The sequence below is a fragment of the Pristiophorus japonicus genome, chromosome 18, assembly GCF_044704955.1.
Source record: "Pristiophorus japonicus isolate sPriJap1 chromosome 18, sPriJap1.hap1, whole genome shotgun sequence".
Classification (NCBI taxonomy): domain Eukaryota; kingdom Metazoa; phylum Chordata; class Chondrichthyes; family Pristiophoridae; genus Pristiophorus; species Pristiophorus japonicus.
The window spans coordinates 13590552-13612129 of NC_091994.1; the positions used below are offsets into that span (position 1 = coordinate 13590552).

General features: G+C 46.5%; 1 protein-coding gene across 1 annotated transcript in view; it reads right to left on the reverse strand.

Moving 5' to 3' along the window:
• LOC139229384 (transmembrane protein 79-like) overlaps positions 1–20984 on the reverse strand; it is a 34212-nt gene extending 13228 nt beyond the window's left edge. The window contains exon 1 of the mRNA XM_070861084.1: positions 20087–20984. Within this exon, the coding sequence (XP_070717185.1) occupies positions 20087–20984 (898 nt within the window). The remainder of the gene's footprint in view (positions 1–20086) is intronic.
• Positions 20985–21578: the final 594 nt, after the last annotated feature.

The window sequence follows — 21578 nt, forward strand, 5'->3', positions numbered from 1 at the left end:
CTGTCCACCTTTGGCTCATTTGCCACGAAGGAGTTCAGAGTAGAGCACTTGCTTTGGGAGTCTCGTGTCTGGCATGCGGACAATGTGGCCTGCCCAGCGGAGCTGATCAAGTGTGGTCAGTGATTCAATGCTGGGGATGTTGGCTTGGTCGAGGACGCTAATGTTGGTGCATCTGTCCTCCCAGGGGATTTGTAGGATCTTGCGGAGGCATTGTGGGTGGTATTTCTCCAGTGACTTGAGGTGTCTACTATACATGGTCCATGTCTCTGAGTCATACAGGAGGGCAGGTATCACTACAGCCCTGTAGACCATGAGCTTGGTGGTAGCTGTTCAACCTTCGCCATCACACTCAGGTCCACTTCCCTGCCTGCTCCCCATAACCCCTTATTCCCATATCGGGTAAGAAACTGTCTGTGAGATGTATACATAATTACACTTTCCTTCGACTCACCATTGGCGGCTGTTCCTTCAGTTGCCTGGGCCCCAAGCTCTGGAACTCTCTCCCTAAACCTCTCCACCTCTCTTTCCTCCTTTAGGCTGCTGCTTAAAACCTACCTCTTTGACCAAACACTTGGTCACTTGCCCTAATATCTGGCACATTTTTGTCTGATAATGCTGCTGTGAAGCGCCTTGGGATGCTTTACGACATGAAAAGAGCTATATAAATACAAGTTGTTGTTGTGACTACATGAATGTGCAGCGCTGTATTTTTTCCCAAACAAAACAAAGAACTGCTAACTATGGCTCCCTTATCTCAACAATAGACTGTAGACCCAGAATTCCATGGGACCGTGAGATTGCTGTAAAGATGAAGAAGCCGGACTCAGTAGTTGAAATACTGTGAGCTGACTATCCGAATCCGAATTGAAACACAGCCATTTGAGCCTGTTGGCCTCCATCAGTCTGAGTAGTCACTGGCCTCAAACAAACACCATAGAGATAGTTACAAGTCTAATGTTCTTGAAATTTATTTCTAGTTAAAGATTGGGTCAAATGTTTTTCCAAGCAATGGACCTTGGCATCCTTCAAGGACAAAACAAAAAGCTGAAGGGCCTTTTCCCCAATGAAAAGGTCGGCGCGCTGGGCCAGTGATGCTTACAGCAGCCCAGTTGCCATGCAACCATCATAATGCCTTTGACCCTGGCCTAGAAACCTCCAGACAATTAACAAAATGAACCAGAGCACATCTCCTATGGGAAATAGGAAATCAACTACTGCATTTATGTAAGTACAAGGTACCACTTAGGATTAGAAGATCCGGAAGCCCGTCCACAAATTTAACCAGCTTCACTTTCTGGTCTTTCTCTTTACTAGCAGACCAAACAGCAGCTTCTTATTAAAATGCACTCTGCTCATCCTTTAAAGGCACAGTCCCACCCCTCGTTAGTGTAGCCCCAGGCACCCTATTCAGAGCACGGCCCTCCACTACTGAAGTGTACCACCTTGGTACCCACTTCAAAGTGCACTCCCTCCTGTTAAAGTGAACCCCCAAAAGCCTCTGTAAGAACATAAGAATTTGGAACAGGAGTAGGCCATCTAGCCCCTCGAGCCTGCTCGCCATTCAACAAGATCATGGCTGATCTAGCCGTGGACTCAGCTCCACTTACCTGCCCGCTCCCCGTAACCCTTAATTCCCTTATTGGTTAAAAATCTATCTGTGATTTGAATGCATTCAATGAGCTAGCCTCAACTGCTTCCTTGGGCAGAGAATTCCACAGATTCACAACCCTCTGGGAGAAGAAATTCCTTCTCAACTCGGTTTTAAATTGGCTCCCCCTTATTTTGAGGCTGTGCCTCCTAGTTCTAGTCTCCCCGACCAGTGGAAACAACCTCTCTGCCTCTATCTTGTCTATCCCTTTCATTATTTTAAATGTTTCTATAAGATCACCCCTCATCCTTCTGAACTCCAACGAGTAAAGACCCAGTCTACTCAATCTATCATCATAAGGTAACCCCCTCATCTCCGGAATCAGCCTAGTGAATCGTCTCTGTATCCCCTCCAAAGCTAGTATATCCTTCCTTAAGTAAGGTGACCAAAACTGCACGCAGTACTCCAGGTGCAGCCTCACCACTACCCTGTACAGTTGCAGCAGGACCTCCCTGCTTTTGTACTCCATCCCTCTCGCAATGAAGGCCAACATTCCATTCGCCTTCCTGATTACCTGCAAACTAACTTTTTGGGATTCATGCACAAGGACCCCCAGGTCCCTTTGCACCGCAGCATGTTGTAATTTCTCCCCATTCAAATAATATTCCCTTTTACTGTTTTTTTTTTCCAAGGTGGATGACCTCACATTTTTCGACATTGTATTCCATCTACCAAACCTTAGCCCATTCGCTGAACCTATCTAAATCTCTTTGCAGCCTCTCTGTGTCCTCTACACAACCCGCTTTCCCACTAATCTTTGTGTCATCTGCAAATTTTGTTACACTACACTCTGTCCCCTCTTCCAGGTCATCTATGTATATTGTAAACAGTTGTGGTCCGAGCACCGATCCCTGTGGCACACCACTAACCACCGATTTCCAACCCGAAAAGGACCCATTTATCCCGACTCTCTGCTTTCTGTTAGCCAGCCAATTCTCGATCCATGCTAATACATTTCCTCTGACTCCGCGTACCTTTATCTTCTGCAGTAACCTTTTGTGACACCTTATCGAATGCCTTTTAGAAATCTAAATACACCACATCCATCGGTACACCTCTATCCATCATGCTCGTTATATCTTCAAAGAATTCCAGTAAATTAGTTAAACATGATTTCCCCTTCATGAATCTATGTTGTGTCTGCTTGATTGCATTATTCCTATCTAGATGTCCCATTATTTCTTCATTAATGATAGCTTCAAGCATTTACCCCACTACAGATGTTAAACTAACCAGCCTATAGTTACCTGCATTTTGTCTGCCCCCTTTTTAAACAGAGGCGTTACATTAGCTGCTTTCCAATCCACTGGTAGCTCCCCAGAGTCCAGAGAATTTTGGTAGATGATAACGAATGCATCTGCTATAACTTCCGCCATCTCTTTTAATACCCTGGGATGCATTTCATCCGGACCAGGGGACTTGTCTACCTTGAGTCCCATTAGCCTGTCCAGCACTACTCCCCTAGTGATAGTGATTATCTCAAGGTTCTCCCTTCCCACATTCCCGTGACCAGTAATTTTTGGCATAGTTTTTGTGTCTTCCACTGTGAAGACCGAAGCAAAATAAGTGTTTAAGGTCTCAGCTATTTCCACATTTCCCATTATTAAATCCCCCTTCTCATCTTCTAAGGGACCAACATTTACTTTAGTCACTCTTTTCCGTTTTATATATCGGTAAAAGCTTTTACTATCTGTTTTTATGTTTTGCGCAAGTTTACTTTCGTAATCTATCTTTCCTTTCTTTAATGCTTTCTTAGTCATTCTTTGCTGTCGTTTAAAATTTTCCTAATCTTCTAGTTTCCCACTAACCTTGGCCACCTTATATGCATTGGTTTTTAATTTGATACTCTCCTTTATTTCCTTGGTTATCTATGGCTGGTTTTCCCTTCTCTTACCGCCCTTCTTTTTCACTGGAATATATTTTTGTTGAGCACTATGAAAGAGCTCCTTAAAAGTCCACCACCGTTCCTCAATTGTACCACCATTTAGTCTGTGTTCCCAGTCTACTTTAGCCAACTCTGCCCTCATCCCACTGTAGTCCCCTTTGTTTAAGCATAGTATGCTCGTTTGAGACACTACTTCCTCACCCTCAATCTGTATTACAAATTCATCCATACTGTGATCACTCATTCTGAGAGGATATTTTACTAGGAGATCGTTTATTATTCCTGTCTCATTACACAGGACCAGATCTAAGATAGCTTGCTCCCTTGTAGGTTCTGTAACATACTGTTCTAAGAAACAATCCCGTATGCATTCTATGAATTCCTCCTCAAGGCTACCCCGTGCGATTTGATTTGACCAATCGATATGTAGGCTAAGATCCCCCATGATTACTGCCGTTCCTTTTTCACATGCCTCCATTATTCCCTTGATTATTGTCCGCCCCACCGTGAAGTTATTATTTGGGGGCCTATAAACTACGCCCACCAGTGACTTTTTCCCCTTACTATCTCTAATCTCCACCCACAGTGATTCAATATTTTGTTCATTGGAGCCAATATCGTCTCTCACAACTGCCCTGATATCATCCTTTATTAACAGAGCTACCCCACCACCTTTCCCTTCTTGTCTATCTTTCCGAATTGTCAGATACCCCTGTATGTTTAATTCCCAGTCTTGGCCCCCCTGCAACCACGTTTCTGTAATGGCCACCAAATCATACCCATTTGTAATGATTTGTGCCGTCAACTCATTTACTTTATTTCAAATGCTGCGTGCGTTTAGGTAGAGTGCAACCCAATTTTTGTCAGAATGTTCTGACAAGGTTCACAGACCTGAAACATTAACTCTGTTTCTCTCCACAGATGCTGCCTGACCTGCTGAGATTTCCAGCAGCCCGTCTTTAATTATACTTTTTAGGAGGGGCAGGACGACATTAAAAGCACTACATAGTGCAAGTTGTTATTGTTGTGGTTAGATGGATAGACAGCACTTTATTTTTCCCTCGGTGTACTCCATGGCTCAGTGGGCAGCACACTCGCTTCTGAGTCAGAAGTTTGTGGGTTCAAGTCCCACTCCACAGCAAAATAAAATCTAGGCTGATGCTCCAGTTCAGTGCTGAGGGAGTGCTGCACTGGTGGAGGTGTCATCTTTTGGATGAGATGTTAAACTGAGGCCTTGTCTGCCCTCTCAGGTGGATGTAAAAGATCCCATGGCACTATTTTAAAAAGGGCAGGGGACTTATACCCGGTGTCCTGGCCAATATTTATCCCTCAATCAACATAACATTATCACATTGTTGTTTGTGGGAGCTTACTGTGCGCAAATTGGCTGCTGCGTTTCCGACATAACAACAGTGACTACACTCCAAAAGTACTTCATTGGCTGTAAAGTGCTTTGAGACGTCCGGTGGTCATTAAAGGCGATATATAAATCCAAGTCTTTCTTATAGCAAATAGAACTGCTAACTATTGCTCCCTTAGCTCAGTGGTGGAGTTATAGACCCAGATTTTCATGGGTCTGTGAGATTGCCATAAGGATAAAGAAGTCAGACTCAATAGTTTAAATACTGTGAACTGACTCCCCGAATCTGAATTAAAACACAGCCATTTGAGCCCAGTGAGAAATAGCCTGGACTCTGCTCAGCTTGGAACTGGGGTGAGTGGAGGGAGCCCACTGTCATTCAGTCATTGCCGTTTCGCCGCCACTCTGCTCCACCATTTATCCGCAATTTAGATCTTAATTCGAAATAAAAATAGAAAGTGCTTTGATGACAGTGCAGGTCAATCAGCATCCAAAAGGGAAAGTGGGGTTAATAAGAACATAGGATACAGGAGCAGGAGTAGGTCAGATGGCCCCTCAAGCCTGCGCTGCCATTCAATGGGATCATGGCTGATCATCTACCTCAACTCCACTTTCCTGCCAAAGCCCTATATCCCTTAATATCAAAAAATCTATTGATCCCGGCCTTAAATATACTCAACAACTGAGCATCCACAGCCCTTTGGGGTAGAGAATTCCAAAGATTCACAACCCACTAAGTGAAGACATTTCTTCTCATCTCAGTACTAAATGGCCGACCCCTTATCCTGAGGGTATGACCCCTAGTTCTAGACTTTCTAGCCAGGGAAACAGCCTCTCACCCTCGACCCGGTGAAGCCCTCTAAGAATGTTATATGTTTCAATGAGATCATCTCTCATTCTTCTAAACTCAGAGAATATAGGCTCATTCAGACTTGAGGTGCTATGTGATGAGACGCTTCATCAGATCCCGAGACATTAACCTGCCATTTCTCTTTCAGATGCTGGCTGACTGGTGATGTCAGAGAAACACAGAAACATAGAAAGTAGGTGCAGGAGTAGGCCATTCGGCCCTTCGAGCCTGCACCACCATTCAATATGATCATGGCTGATCATTCACCTCAGTACCCCTTTCCTGCTTTCTCTCCATACCCTCTGATCCCTTTAGCCGCAAGGGCCATATCTAACTCCCTCTTGAATATATCCAACGAACTGGCATCAACAACTCTCTGCGGTAGAGAATTCCACCGGTTAACCACTCTTTGAGTGAAGACTTTTTTCCTCATCTCGCTCCTAAATGGCTTACCCCTTATCCTTAGACTGTGACCCCCAGTTCTGGACTTCCCCAACATTGGGAACATTCTTCCTGCATCTAACCTGTCCAGTCCTGTCAGAATTTAATATGTTTCTATGAGATCCCCTCTCATTCTTCTAAACTCCAGTGAATAGAGGCCCAGTTGATCCAGTCTCTCCTCATATGTCAGTCCTGCCATCCCGGGAATCAGTCTGGCGAACCTGCGTTGCACTCCCTCAATAGCAAGAACATCCTTCCTCGAAGATTTTTCATTTTTTGTTCAGATTCTGATAGGGTAGGAGAGTGTCACCACTGACTGGACAGCTGCTGAATGACTCGGGCTGCCATCCATTAGCTGGTATTTGCTTTAGTTTCAGTCCGTGAGTCATGCATTGCATCTCACTGATTGAGGCAATAGCTTCCCATTACCTCACTAACCAGTTCAAACGCTGCCCTAATTAAAGTGCAAAGTTAAGGTCAGCACGCTTCCCCAACCTTCACATCAAAACTGGCTATTTAGACTATGCAATCTGCCTCAGCCCTCGGTGCTAATTAATTGTGATGAGCGTCACACATTCCATTCACTCCCAAATGCTTCTAAAAAAATGTGGGTGGTTTAAAATCTGAAATAAAAACAGAAAATGTTGGAAACACTCAGCAGGTCAGGCAGCATCTGTGGAGAATGAAATAAAGGGTTAACAATTCAAGTTGACGTCCTTTCGGCAAACTGCTTCTTTAAACCTTTTGAGTCTGGCATTAAAGAAGGTAATAAGTTCTCCGCTGGAAATGTATCTTTATTTTGATGTAAGCCCTCCCACTAAAGCAACTACAAGAGCAACAGTTTAATTTCCTGCAAAAGAGGAGGCCAAGAATCACTGTTGCTGATATTGGAGGACGAATTCACACGTTCGTCCGATTTTCCTTGTCCACCGTATTAATAAAAGGTGTTAAATTGAAGGTATCATCCTGCTTATAATAAGCAGGTCCGGGGGGGGTCACAGCCATGATGCTCACCACGTGCTGGAGGAGAAGGAGAGTTCCAGTCATTGCTGGAGGAGGAGGAGGTCACTTGTGGGGAAGGAGAGGTCCAGCCGTCATCGAGGAGGAGAGGTTAACGATTCAAGTTGATGACCTTTCGGCAAACCGCTTCTTTAAACCTTTTGAATCTGGCATTAAAGAAGGTAACAAGTTCTCCGCTGGAAATGTATCTTTGTTTTGACGTTAGCCCTCCCACTAAACCAACTACAAGAGCAACAGTTTAATTTCCTGCAAAAGAGGCCGAGAATCACTGTTGCCGATATTGGAGGATGAATTCAGACATTCGATCGCCGCTGGAGGAGTGAAGGCCCGCCGCTGGAGGGCTGTGACCCCCCCCGACCTCCCACTCTGAACCCCAGTGGGCCACTGACCCTCCCAATGCCTGCCCAACCAAGCCTTGGACCACCTACCATCAAGGGCTCGACTCAGCGCCGAGCCTGCGGCCAACACCTTGCCGTAGGCAACTAGGCCCATACAGCAGTGCCTGGTCTCCAGTCGTCTCAGACCCCCTTGACACTCAACCAAGACATTGCTTAGCTAAGCACGTGTGGTAGCTGGTGTGCAACGACCACCCCGTGTTAAAAGAACTCACGCACAGGCATCTTCCACTCCTCTAACAATAAGCAGGTGAAAAGCACTGCATTAAAATGATGGGCAGAGAAATGTCACCAGCGTCCTCTTTAAATCGCACAGCTGCGCAACGCTCTGGAGGTCCCGTGCAGCCAGTTAGCCGAATAAACTGCGCCTGTGCAGACTTTTGAATGGGCCACTGAGGGAACAGTTCCAGAGCAACCAGCAGCCCCTCCTCGGTATCATAGCCAAGTGACCATTTGACACAGGCCAGCCCAGGCAGCCAGTGGCACCTGTCTGTTCAATCATGGGTAACATCAGATGCTCATTTGATTTCCACACTTTCCGGCACAATGAGGTCACTACGTAGTAATTGGGAGCAGAACCTTGGCTAGTAGTTCTGCTCGCTAAAGGCATTTGTAGAGCCCCTACCCTTTGCCCCCCCCAACCCCCCAACAACCCCCCCATCACCTCCCCACCCCCATCCCCGTCTCCCCCATATCATCCCCCCCCAAACCCCCAACAACCCCCCCATCTCCCCCCCATATCATCCCCCCCAAATCCCCCCATCCCCGCCCCCCCATATCATCCCCCCAATCCCCCCCCATCCCATCCCCCCTATCCCATCCCCCCTTCAGCAATGGTCATCTAACCCAGCACAGACCAGGGATGTCACCTGGGACCATATATGGAGTTAGGCCACAGATTAGCCATGATCTCACTGAATGGCGAAACAGGCTCGAGGGGCTATATGGCCAACTCCTGTTGCTATGTGCTTCTGACCACTTGGCGTAGTCAATTGTACCTTTGTATTTTCTTCTTTTATGTGGGTATCTCACCCTGGTGACCTACTGGCAGGGGAGAAAAAAAATAACAACTAGCCAGCTGCCCATCTGTCTGCAATGCTTGGACAAGTGAATATATACTGCTGCTTTTCTGTCGGACAAGTCAAGTCTGAATTATTGGCAGGGTCTGAAGCACAAAGAATACATTGTAGGGAGCAGCTTGCCTGTGACTCGAGAAGGAAGCGATTCATCCAGCTGTGAATTGATTCTGTTTCTCCGCGTTTCGAACCTCTCTTCAATTGGGCCAGGAGAGTTAGCAGCAGGACAGATAACTTTTACTGCTACTTGTCTCCTGAGAACATCGCTGAAGCTGTAAATAAGTGACTGCCGTCTCGAGTTTCTTTTTAAAGGAAAGAAAAATGTGATTGAGAGGAAACGTTCACAGGGGCACGAAAGGGGACAAAGTACCTTTGTTAGAGTTGCTACTTGCCTACAATAGATCTGAGAAATTGTAACGTGCGACACTGAATGAACTGACTGAAGAAAGCAGCTTCGTAACGCACGTCGCTATTTCATTTACATTATTCCTTGGTTACACTGTGTAACGGTGCCTATCCCAGACTCGGTACCTTAATCTGCAAGCAAGGCGTCACTGACAGGGCCCGCATTGCCTTGCTCGCTCCATCTGGTCAGCCAGGGATTCCCAGACCGATTGTAGGCGAGCACCAAATGCAACAAAGGTACTTTGTCCCCTGCCATGCCCCTGTGAACACGAAGGGATTCCGCTCCCTGAATGTCTGACTGGTGTACGACAACTGGCACATATTGTGCAAGTCTCCAGCGAGCTAGTCCTGGGGACGTCCAATCCCCCTGCCCCTTGCTCTTGGGCACGTGCGGGGTGCATCACCCAGTGAAGACCTTCTAGCTTACCCACTGAACTAAAAGAAAAACAAAAAGGCTTGCATTTATATAGCGCCTTTCATGGCCACTGGACATCTCAAAGCGCTTTACAGCCAATGAAGTACTTTTGGAAGTGTAGTCACTGTTGTAATGTAGGAAACACGGCAGCCAATTTGTGCACAGCAAGCTCCCACAAACGGCAATGTGATAATGACCAGATCATCTGTTTCTGTTATGTTGATTGAGGGATAAATATTGGCCAGGACACCGGGGAGAACTCCCCTGCTCTTCTTCGAAACAGTGTCGTGGGATCTTTTACATCTACCTGAGCGGCCAGAAGGGACCTCAGTTTAACGTCTCAGCTGACAGTGCAGCACTCCCTCAGCAATGCACTGGGTGTGTCAGCCTAGAAGGCAAGCTGGTGCCTGCAAGAGTGAGGTGGAGTGAAGCTTTGTCTATTTCTCATTTTCTTTTGCCTCTCCCAGGAGATTACCTAGCTGCGGGGAGTGGGATGTGGTGGGGTGGGGAGGTGGTTGTGGGGTGTGGGAGATGGAGGAGAGGGAGGAAGTATTTAGTCATGATGCCCTGGTAGTCACGGTGTGGGGGAAGCTTGTTGGACCAGCTGCTCTATTTCAGTCTGTCAATTTTGTATGCGTTTCTAATGTGCCTGTTATCCTGGCAGTAGCCTTTACCCTGTGCCAGTCCTCAATTACCCCTCTCGTCCACCCAGACCATTAGGCTGGTTGCTTGGGGATAAAGACTATCCCCTGCCCACCGGCCAGGAACCCGAAGACAGACCCCATGGAGCGCGACAGTCAGAGCCATGCCTCCAGCAGAGCTCTGTTTGAACAAGCCCTCGGCCTTCTGAAGTGAGCTTGCACACTGTGACTGCGGCTTGAGGGGGGGGGGGGGCGGGGGGAAGGCCGGTGAACTTCCTCACCAAGGGCACGTGAGATGGCCGGCATGGGCAACTTCGAAGAGCTGTAGCCATAGAGGGCCGAGCTGGAGATTGCTGTCTCTAGGTGTGGGCCGTGGTGATGTGCGCCAGCTGGCTGTCTGGCACCAACAGAGAGGCTGGTGGAAGACCAGGTGTCCTGTCATCCTGAGGGAGGGCTGCATGTGCCTCGCCAATGGAGCCACTGCCATTCTCGTGGGGCTGAACCACAGCACTCACCCTGCTCTGCACCAGAACAGAGTGCAGGAGAGATGCGATGCTCTCAAAGCCCCTGAAGGCATCTGAAAAGTGAGAATGCAGGTACAGCAAGTAATCAGGAAGGCAAATGGAATGTTGGCCTTTATTGCAAGGGGGATAGAGTATAAAAGCAGAGAAGTCCTGCTACAATTGTGCAGGGTATTGGTGAGACCACACCTAGAGTACTGCGTACAGTCTTGGTCTCCGTATTAAAGGAGGGATATACTTGCATTGGAAGCTGTTCAGAGAAGGTTCGCTAGGTTGATTCCGGAGATGAGGGGGTTGACTTATGAAGATAGGTTGAGTAGGTTGGGTCTATACACATTGGAGTTCAGAAGAATGAGAGATGATCTTATTGAAACGTATAAGATAATGAGGGGGCTCAGCAAGGTGTATGCAGAGAGGATATTTCCACTCATAGGGGAAACTAAAACTAGGGGACATAGTCTCAGAATAAGGGGCCGCCCATTTAAAACTGAGATGAGGAGGAATTTCAGAGGGTTGTAAATCTATGGAATTCTCTGCCCCAGAGAGCTGTGGAGGCTGGTTTTTTGAATATATTTAAGGCCGAGATAGATTTTTGAGCGATAAGGGAATATAGGGTTATGGGGAGCGGGCAGGGCAGTGGAACTGAGTCCATGATCAGATCAGCCATGATCTTAGTGAATGGCGGAGCAGGCTCGAGGGGCCAAATGGCCTACTCCTGCTCCTATTTCTTATGTTCTTAAAGTCTGGGGGCCCTTCCGGCACCAGCTCTTCCTGCCGCTTTCAGTACTGAAAATCGATTTAAGTTGCATGCTGCCAAAGTACAGGCTGCCTTTAAATGGTATCAGGAACGCTCAATTTCCTGCCCCCGCCCCCCTCCATTAGGCAAGTGGCCAATGACAGCTCCTGCCCCTCTCCCATGTGATCGAGCGCTCTCTCCTCCCATTCCCCGATGAGCTACGGGCCTTGTCCAATGTCTCAATGTCAAAGTAAGCAAGGGATACAACTGCTGACTTTAATATTATTTTTAATTTGTATCTGGGGCAGTCAAGTGGGAGCTGGCATAATCGTGTCAGTAATTTATTACATGACAAAACAACACCAAGGAGGACAGCAGTAACAGGTGGGGAGGCAAAATATTCAACCGTCTGGGACATCCTGAGCACTGCTGAGAAAAGCAGCAACACCCCGCAAATAATCCCAAACTGGCAGATTCAACTGGTTCCCTGCCACCTTGAATTCCACCCCCTTTAACACATTGAGAGGTATGTTGGTGAGTGTCTCTTGTGAGATGAGCAGCTTAGATTCCAGACTAAAGTCTTTTTCAAATCAACATCACTAAAACAGATTACCTGGTCATTATCGCATTGCTGTTTGTGGGAGCTTGCTGTGCGCAAATTGGCTGTCGCATTTCCCACATTACAACAGTGACTACACCAAAAGTACTTCATTGGCTGTAAAGTACTTCGAGACGGCCGGTGGTCATGAATATACATATATAAATAAATAAGTAAATAAATAAATTCCTCTTTTCCCCTTTCCTTCCCTTCCTTCCCTCCCTCCCTTCCTTCTACAAAGAATAGTGACAATTTCTTAAAGTACAGCACTGAGGTGGGGTGGGGAGGAATCGAAAGTTTCCTGCACCAGGTTTCAGATTGACTATTTTTCAAGTGCGTACCAAGGAAAAATATTATTTAGTGGGCCGAGGGAGCAGAAAGTCACAGACTGGAGCCCTTTCAGAACGTTTTAATAGGTGATCACATCACTGTAAAACTCAACGCATAAGCTGCGTCCTCAATCTACTGCAACCAATGTACAGGATTTTTAAATAACCCCAAAAGTTCTTTAGTGGGGTCAGGCTTAAAGGGTAAGTGGAAAGAGAATTAAAAGAAAGAACGTGAAATGGGGACTGCCCAACTCCTCTCACCATATCAAACAGTGAAAAGACAGCAAAACAGAGCACGAGATGGACACAGAGCCAGAACAGATCGCTCAGCACAGTGTTAAACACCTCCAGTGAATTGCGATTGATGAAGTGTCACCAGCGTCCAGTAGCCGTTAGCCATAGCAGGGAGAGGGAAAGAGATCAGTAAAATAAAATGAATTAAACCAATCACTCTAAACACACCATTAGCATCAAGCTCACAACAGTGTGAAATAGTGATTGATTTCATGGATTTTTAAAGTGTTTTTCTGTTCCATTTCACAAAGTGTAAGCCCATGCACTCACTGCAAATCAGCTCATTGAGATATATACTTGTCTAAAGCAATAAGAGGTATGGCTGTTATCGGGATAGAGGTATGTGAATTGTCATCAGGCCCAGGAGATAAACACAGGACCATAAAAAAAGTCAAGGGTGAAAAAAGGACATTTGTTTCATTGAAACTCTTCCTTTTAGCATTCTAACTGTGCTGTTTTAGCATTCCAGTTGTGTTTTGAAAAGCCCTGTTGCAGCTTCAAGGTCTACCATAGATATTCTCTTGAGTACACGGATGCTGGTCACTTCCATTAAGTGATCCAAGCGTCTTATCTTGCCGACTGTGCCCATAAAGCCCAATATCAAATTGTAGGACAATATCACCCAGGAGTTTAACAATACCCTGTGTTTGGAACTGGATACCATGTCTGTCACACGCCTATGCGGGACGAGGCCAGATGTGAATCGTTAAGCCGCTTTATTTTACAGCCAGCAAGTGTGCAGAGTAACAATGCTTTCAGATCTTACCTTGATTCGATTAACTATAGCATCCTCCCTGAGAACAAGAAAAATTAAAATTCAAAGGGCTGAAATTGATGAATGTATAGCCCACTGCCACTGACATTCCTCTGCTTGAACCGCCCAGTGCCACTTTCGAGGTGGCCTGGAGCGGGCTGGAGGGGAGAGCCGCCGGGGAGCGCCCGTCGACATCAGCGGACGGCCGAATCGCGCAACTGAGCTCCCGCCCACTGAGATGTGATATTCATGCGGGCGGGAATCGACAGGACTCGGCGGCAGAACGGGGGTGGGCCGCTGGCTGGAGGCTGGTCTGTCCCCGACGGTAAGTAGGAAGGTGCTGAAGGAAAAGTTAGTGAACTTTTTGTAATTTATTTCTTTACAGGGATTTACCCGGATGGGGCCCCCTGAAGGTCTTCAGTTGTTTTTTTTTTTGTTGATGCTTTTTCTTTCCAGCTCTTCGACCCTCCGTGGGCCCGACTCCATCCTCGGCGGCACTTGGGTGGCAAGCGCCTCTGCCGCCGAGATTGGGAGCTCCCGCCGGCTGTCACCCAGATTGGCGGCGTACGTCGCTCATTTGCCACCCGCCGACCTTTGAGAGACCTTCTTAATGAATATCCCGCCCAAAGAACCGCCAGGGACCTCGGCGGCCAATGGCGGTCCTTTGGGCAGCACTTGGGCGGGCGGGGACCTTCATCAAATTGAGGCCCTAAATGTGCCACACTATTAATGGCTTGCCCGAGTTTCCATGGCTTGAGATGTGTGCGATTCCCCTTGTTAGCGCAGGATTCCTCCCCAGCTGACTCATTCCCGTGTGTCCCCTTACTCTCTATTTTCGCAGTAAATGTCTACACCACTTTTCCAGGACTTCTGCGGATCTTCCACCTAAGTTACAGTCGACGATTAGGAGAATCGCTGTGGAAATTTAGCCTCACTGCTTTCACACAGATTTAGAAAGCACATCACTCGATCATAGCCCATTTCCAAATCCTTTCCAAGAAGACAAAGAAAGATTGAAACTCCTGAAATATGACAATCCCCAAAATTCTTATCTCTACTATCCCAGAATATTCGAAACAATTTTTGTCACTGAGTGAAGAAGTTCTTCCTGATTAAGTCAATTATGCTTTCATTTTTGTTTTAGTACCCATTTATCAATACCATTTAATGTGATTGAGTGTCAGCTGTGGCTCAGTGGGTAGCACTCTCGTCGCAGAGTCATAAGGTTGGGGTTCAAGTCCCATTCCAGGAACTTGAGCACATAAAAGAAAATCTAGGCTGACACTCCAGTGCAGTGCTGACGGAGTGCTGCACTGTCGGAGGTGCTGTCTTTCGGATGAGTCATTAACCTGAGGCCCTGTCTGCCCTCTCTGGCGAACATAAAAGATTCCATGGCACCATTTCGAAGAAGAACAGGGGAGTTATCCCCAGTGTTCTGGCCAATATTTATCCCTCAATCAACATCGCTAAAACTGATTATCTGGTCATTATTACATTGTTGTTTGTAGGATTTTGCTGTGCGCAAATTGGCTGTCGCATTTCCTACTCACTCTCATAGGCAGTCCCTCGGAATTGAGGAAGACTTGCTCCCACTCTTGAAGTGAGTTCTTTGGCAGCTGAACAGTCCAATACGAGAGCCACAGTCCCTGACACAGGTGGGACAGATAGTCGTTGAGGGAAGGGGTGGGTGGGACTGGTTTGCCGTGCGCTCTTTACGCTGTCTGCGCTTGATTTCTGCATGCTCTCGGCATTGAGACTAGAGGTGCTCAGCGCCCTCTCGGATGCACTTCCTCCACTTAGAGCGATCTTGGGCCAGGGACTCCCAGGTGTCAGTGGGGATGTTGCACTTTATCAGAGAGGCTTTGAGGGTGTCCTTGTAGCGTTTCCGCTGCCCACCTTTGGCTCGTTTGCCATGAAGGAGCTCCGAGTAGATCACTTGCTTTGGGAGTCTCGTGTCTGGCATGCGGACTAAGTGGCCTGTCCAGCGGAGCTGATCGAGTGTGGTCAGTGCTTCATTGCTGGAGTTGTTAGCCTGAATGAGGACACTGATGTTGGCCTGAATGAGGACACTGATGTTGGTGCGCCTGTCCTCCCAGGGGATTTGTAAGATTTTGCGGAGACATCGCTCGTGATATTTCTCCAGAAACTTGAGGTGTCTACTGTACATGGTCCATGTCTCTGAGCCATACAGGAGGGCGGGTATTACTACAGCCCTGTAGACCATGAGCTTGGTGGCAGTTTTGAGGGCCTGGTCTTCAAACACTCTTTTCCTCAGGCGACCGAAAGCTGCACTAGCGCACTGGAGGCGGTGTTGGATCTCGTCATCGATGCCTGCTCTTGTTGATAGGAGGCTCCCGAGATATGGGAAGTGGTCCATGGTGTCCAGGGCCGTGCCGTGGATCTTGATGACTGGGGGGCAGTGCTGTGCGTTGAGGACAAGCTGGTGGAGGACCTTTTTCTTACGGATGTTTAGCATAACGCCCATTCTTTCGTACGCCTCAGTTCCTACATTACAACAGTGACTACACTTCAAAAGTATTTTATTGTTTGTAAGGCGCTTTTGGACATCCTGAGGTTGTGAAAGGTGCTATATAAATGCAAGTCTTATTACATTGCAGTGTTTGGAAAGAAAACACAAAAGTGCTTATTTAACTATTTTGTTCTCAGTAAATGGGTTGTTTAATAAAGTATTAGTAACTTGTAAATTGACCATGTGACCTGTTAGGAGCTGAGCTCTATATTCAATCACTGTGACCACAGAAAGAAAGACTGGATTTATATAGCGCCTTTCACGGCCACCGGACGTCTCAGACACTTCAAATCTCTTCAATGGATCAGATGTAAAAGAAGCCAAATTATAAAAAGCTCAACAGGAAAAGGGTAAAATACCTCAGTTAATAGAAATGAACGCAATTTCTCTAAAGATGGAAAATAATCTTTGATGATCAATTTCTATTCTGAGAACTCAGTGTCAATGGAGTTGAACGATTGATAAAATATCCAGATTATTAGGCATTAGAAAGGAATTAAAAGGGAATTGTTATGCAAATCAAAAACATTATGAGGAGTCAAAAAGATTAAAAATGTAGAGACTGAACAGCTGGGAGAGATTTCAAATTGGTTTGGTCACTGAAGCATGTAGAGAACTGTGGATAAACGTACATTATGGTGTTAATTGCGTTATTAAAAGAAAGACCATGGGAGTGTATTTCAAGGAGTTGCAATGGAACAAGGCTATTAGTAACTTGTAAATTGGCCTTGTGACCTGTTAGGAACTAAGCTCTATATTTAATCACTGTGACCACAGAAAGAAAGACTGGATTTATATAGCGCCTTTCATGACCACTGGGTATCTCAAAGTGCTTTACAGCCAATGAAGTACTTTTTGGAATGTAGTCACTGTTGTAATGGATCCAATGACTGCCATTTTCTCCCCTCTTTTTCTGAAGGTCTTGCTAGTTTATCATTCCAGAGGCATCAACGTTGCCCGATTGGCCTTCATTAGACTGCTTGACAGTCACGAGAGTCCTGTCTGTACCTTTGCTGTGTGGCGGGGTCAGACTGGTGGAGGACCTTTGTCTTACAGATGTTTAGTGTAAGACCCATGCTTTTGTACGCCTCAGTGAAGATGTTAACTGTGACTTGGAGTTCAGTCTCTGAATGTGCACAGACGCATGCGTCGTCCGCATTCTGTAGTTCGACGACAGAGGTTGGGACAGTCTTGGATCTGGTCTGGAGACGATGAAGGTTGAACAGGTTCCCCCTGGTTTTGTAGTTTAGTTCCACTCCAGCAGGGAGCTTGTTGGATGTGAGATGGAGCTTTGCAGCAAGGAAGATTGAGAAGAAGGTTGGCACAATGAAGCCAAACTTTGTGTGCTGGGCTATTGGTCTGGGCTGTGATTCCTACTTTGAGATATGAACCAAGGGTTTTGAAGAACAACCAAATAGTGCCATGAGATCTTTTACATCCACCTAGCTGGGCAGACCGGGTGGGCCTCGATTTAATGTCTCATCCTCAACAGTGCAGCACTCCCTCAGTACGGCACTGGGGTGTCAGCCTAGATTTTTGAGCTCAAGTCTCTGAAGTGGGGCTTGAATCCACAAGCGTTTCTATTGCATAGCTATCTTTTATGTGGTGTGATTGTCCAGAACTGAACACAGTAAGAGTGATCTGACCATGTCCTTATAAAGTCTTACCATATGTTCCAGAGGATTGTAATCTACTGTTCTGGCTGTATATCATAGCTATTAGCTTTTCAGGCCCCACTTCAGGACTTGAGCACATAATACTTCCTTACATATGTGCCAGCTAGGCTGGTCAACATCAATGGAAAAAAACAGGAAGATGGGAAAAAGTAATAAAACTCTTGATTGTTTAAAAAGGGAATTTGTTAGTTGCTTGAAAAAAGTTATATTAAAAGGTAACATTCTCCAACTGTCTAGCATGGGTCACTGGATAGCAGCCAGAAGCAGGTATCTGGGTGGATTTTACTGTATGTCTCCCAGGGGTTCTGAAGAAAGAAAGAACTTGCATTTATATAGAGCCTTTCATGACCTCAAATGCTTCACAGCCAATTGAACACTTTTTTTTAAAAGTGTGAAATGTAGCAGACAATATTGACACAGCAAGATCTCAAAATACCAACCGGATAAAAGATCAGATCATCTGTTTTTTGTGGTGTTGGTTGAGGGATAAATATTTCTGGATTTCTGAGGAAGAGAGTGTTTGAAGTCCAGGACCTCAAATCCAGTACCAAGCTCATGGTTTACAGGGCAGTAGTGATACCCACGCTCCTATATGGCTCAGAGACGTGGACTATATACAGCAGACACCCGAAATGCTGGAGAAGTAACACTACCAGCGCTGCCTCCGCAAGATCCTACAAATCCATTGGCAGGACAGATGCACCAACATCAGTGTCCTCGCTCACGCCAACATCCCCAGCATCGAAGCATTGACCACGCTTGATCAGCTCCATTGGGCAGGCCACATCGTCCACATGCCCGACACGAGACTTCCAAAGCAAGTGCTCTATGTGGAGCTTCGATATGGCAAGCGAGCCCCTTGTGGGCAGAGGAAACATTTCAAGGACACCCTCAAAGCCTCCTTGACAAAGTGCAAAATCCCCACCGACACCTGGGAGTCCAAGGCCCACGACCGCCCAAAGTGGATGAAGAGATTCCAGGAGGGCGCTGAGCACCTTGAGTTCCATCGCCAAGAACAAGCAGAAACCAAGAGCAGACAGCGGAAGGAGCGTGTTTCAACCCAGGCTCCCCGACCATCCTTTCCTTCAACCACCATCTGCTCCACCTGTGACAGAGACTGAAGGTCCTGCATTAGACTCCTCAGTCACCTGAGAACTCACTTTTGCAGTGGAAGCAAGTCATCCTCGACTCCGAGGGACTGCCTATGATGATGATGAAATGTTTCCAGGACACCGGGGGGACTCCCCTGCTCTTCCTCGAAATAGAGCCAGGAGATCTTTTACAACTGAGAGAGCAGACAGGGCCTCGGTTTAACGTCTCATCTGAAAGACATCAGCCTGGATTATGTGCAGTAGTGCTTAATCTGATGACCTTATGGCTCAGAGGTGAGAGAAGTACCTCGGAGCCATGACTAAAGCTAGTTCTATGGACTTATAAAAAGAGGCTCAGAATGCACCCATACACCCCATTCTTAACCCCATTGCTCCCTCGTAAGACCAAAACACAGCGGTGGATCCCGGTGTTACAATTGGCCAGGAGTGAGAGAAGGGAAAATCAAACATGTTTGGTCCAGTGCCCATTTTGATAATTAAAATCAATTTGTTTTCACAATCGAGGGGTTACAATTTACAAGAAAAATTGCAACTTGACAATCTCGTTTTGTTTGTAAGGATGGATATGGCTGCCATGCAACAGCAGCATTCCTACGGATCCAGCAAGCTCTGTGTGTATTGACTCAGAGTACTGACTGATCGGAAGCCGTTGTAGTTCCATCATTAACGAACCACTGCAATTAGGCCTTTCTCCCCACAATCTGTAAAATGAGCGACTGTGGAGCTGAAATTGTGCTGTGCGATACTAGTAACAAACGTGTAGTGATGTTTGGATAGAATTCCTGCACCCACGCCCCCCCCCCACCCCCCAAATTTTGGCATTAAGGTCGGCAGAGACCTGGCGTGCCCTTGCCTTGCCGGGTTCTTTGGCCGATTAAAAGAAAGACTTACATTTATATAGCACCTTTCACGACCACCGGACATCTCAAAGCGCTTTACAGCCAATGAAGTACTTTTTGAAGTGTAGTCACTGTTGTAATGCGGGAAGAGCAGCAGCCAATTTGCGCACAGCAAGCTCCCACAAACAGCAATGTGAAAATGGCCAGATAATCTGTTTTTTGTTATGTTGATTGTGGGATAAATATTGGCCAGGACACCGGGGATAACTCCCCTGCTTTTCTTTGAAATATTGCCATGGGATCTTTTACATCCACCTGAGAGGGCAGACGGGGCCCCGGTTTAACGCCTCATCTGAAAGTTTAAAGTTTAAATCTCAGCCACACCCTCTCCACCTCCCCGTAAATATCGGGACCTCACTGCCTGGCCTCACACATAAAAAAATGTACGTCCAGAACCCTGGGAACTGTGCTCCAGAATTAGGAGAGAAGGGGAGAAAATAGGATTAAAAATAGACCGAATAAAACAACTGCTTCATCGCAAACAAATAAATAAATCCTTACCAAGTAAAACTGGCGTAATTGCGATGATGTTGCAGCGCAATGTAAAGGTTATTCGACTAGTTAGGTCTGGACAGGGCGGAGGTTCAAAGGGCACAAACACATAGAGGCCGTAAAGGATCCATGGTATAAAAATCAGAGCAACAAAGACAGATGATATTGCTTTAAGGTGCGAAGCGGTGCAGCACTGGCAGCAGGAACAGCATTTCCTGCCTCCTTTTCCCTCCGTCGTCACCTTGTGTGAGGATTCAGCTGGTGCATTGCGCTCAGAATCGCTGGAAATCAGTTCAATGGTCTCCGTGTCGGGGGATTGGCCTAGTAAAGGCTGGTCTTCTGAAGCCTGACTGGTGAATTTGTGCGCCTTCTCCAGTGTACCCAAATTCTCCACCGCCAGCATGGTGATGAAATTCTGGGGGTGGCAGGTTCCTGTTTCGCTGGGCGACGGCGGCTCTGGGAAGGATGCTTTCTCATCAGTTAAGAAAGAAGTTTCTGTGGTGATGACAAGAGACACATTGTCCGGTTGCTTGCTCTTGGCTTCAGTGTGTGGAAGAGTGTGATTTCTTACAAGCTCTGCATTAATCATATTCAAACTCCCATCATTCTGCGCACTCATGATCTTCTGGTGGGCTTCATTGTACTGCAGCCTCTTGTCTTTTGGAACCGGTTCAGTTACGTGTCCAATATTTTCATCAGACAGAGAGTGAAGTTCCTCCACAGATGACTCTGGGCTATCGGAGATGGGTGCCAACGTAATCTGGGTGTCCAGGTCCAAAAATGGAGAGAAAGACAGTCGGCTCGGGTCAATGTCCTGGAGCTGGTTAATGATGTCGGTGATTGACTCCTTCACACTGTCAAATTCCTTCAGCTCATGACTATTGGCTGGTTGTCTCTGAGTAGTCATTGTTGGGAGCTAACCCCTGAAAAGATATGGAACTTATGAGTGACACCATCAAAGAAAAGTAAGCCAAACAACCTTCTATTTGGTAGTTAACATGTATTTGGTTACATTTTAGAAGTCTGTTTACTGTTCACCTTTACACCTATGGTAGAACTAAAACTAAATTGATTAACTATAGGGTGAAAAGAACTTAAGTTCAAGTTACAAAAGTAACTGAGCATTATTTACATAGTTACATAGTATTTACAGCACAGAAACAGGCCATTTGGCCCAACAGGCCCATGCCGATGTTGATGCTCCACACAAGCCTACTTCATCTAACCCCATCAACATATCCTTCTATTCCTTTCTCCTTCAATGTGTGTATCTAGCTTCCCCTTAAATGCATTTATGCTGGTAACTACTCCTTGTGGTAGTGAGTTCCACATTCTAACCACTCTCTGGGTAAAGAAGTTTCTCCGGTATTCCCGATTGGATTTATTAGTGACGATCGTATTTGTGGCCCTTAGTTCTGGTCTCCCCTGCAAGTGGCAACATCTTCAATGCATCTACCCTATCAAACCCTTTCATAATCTTAATGATCTCTATCACCCCTCA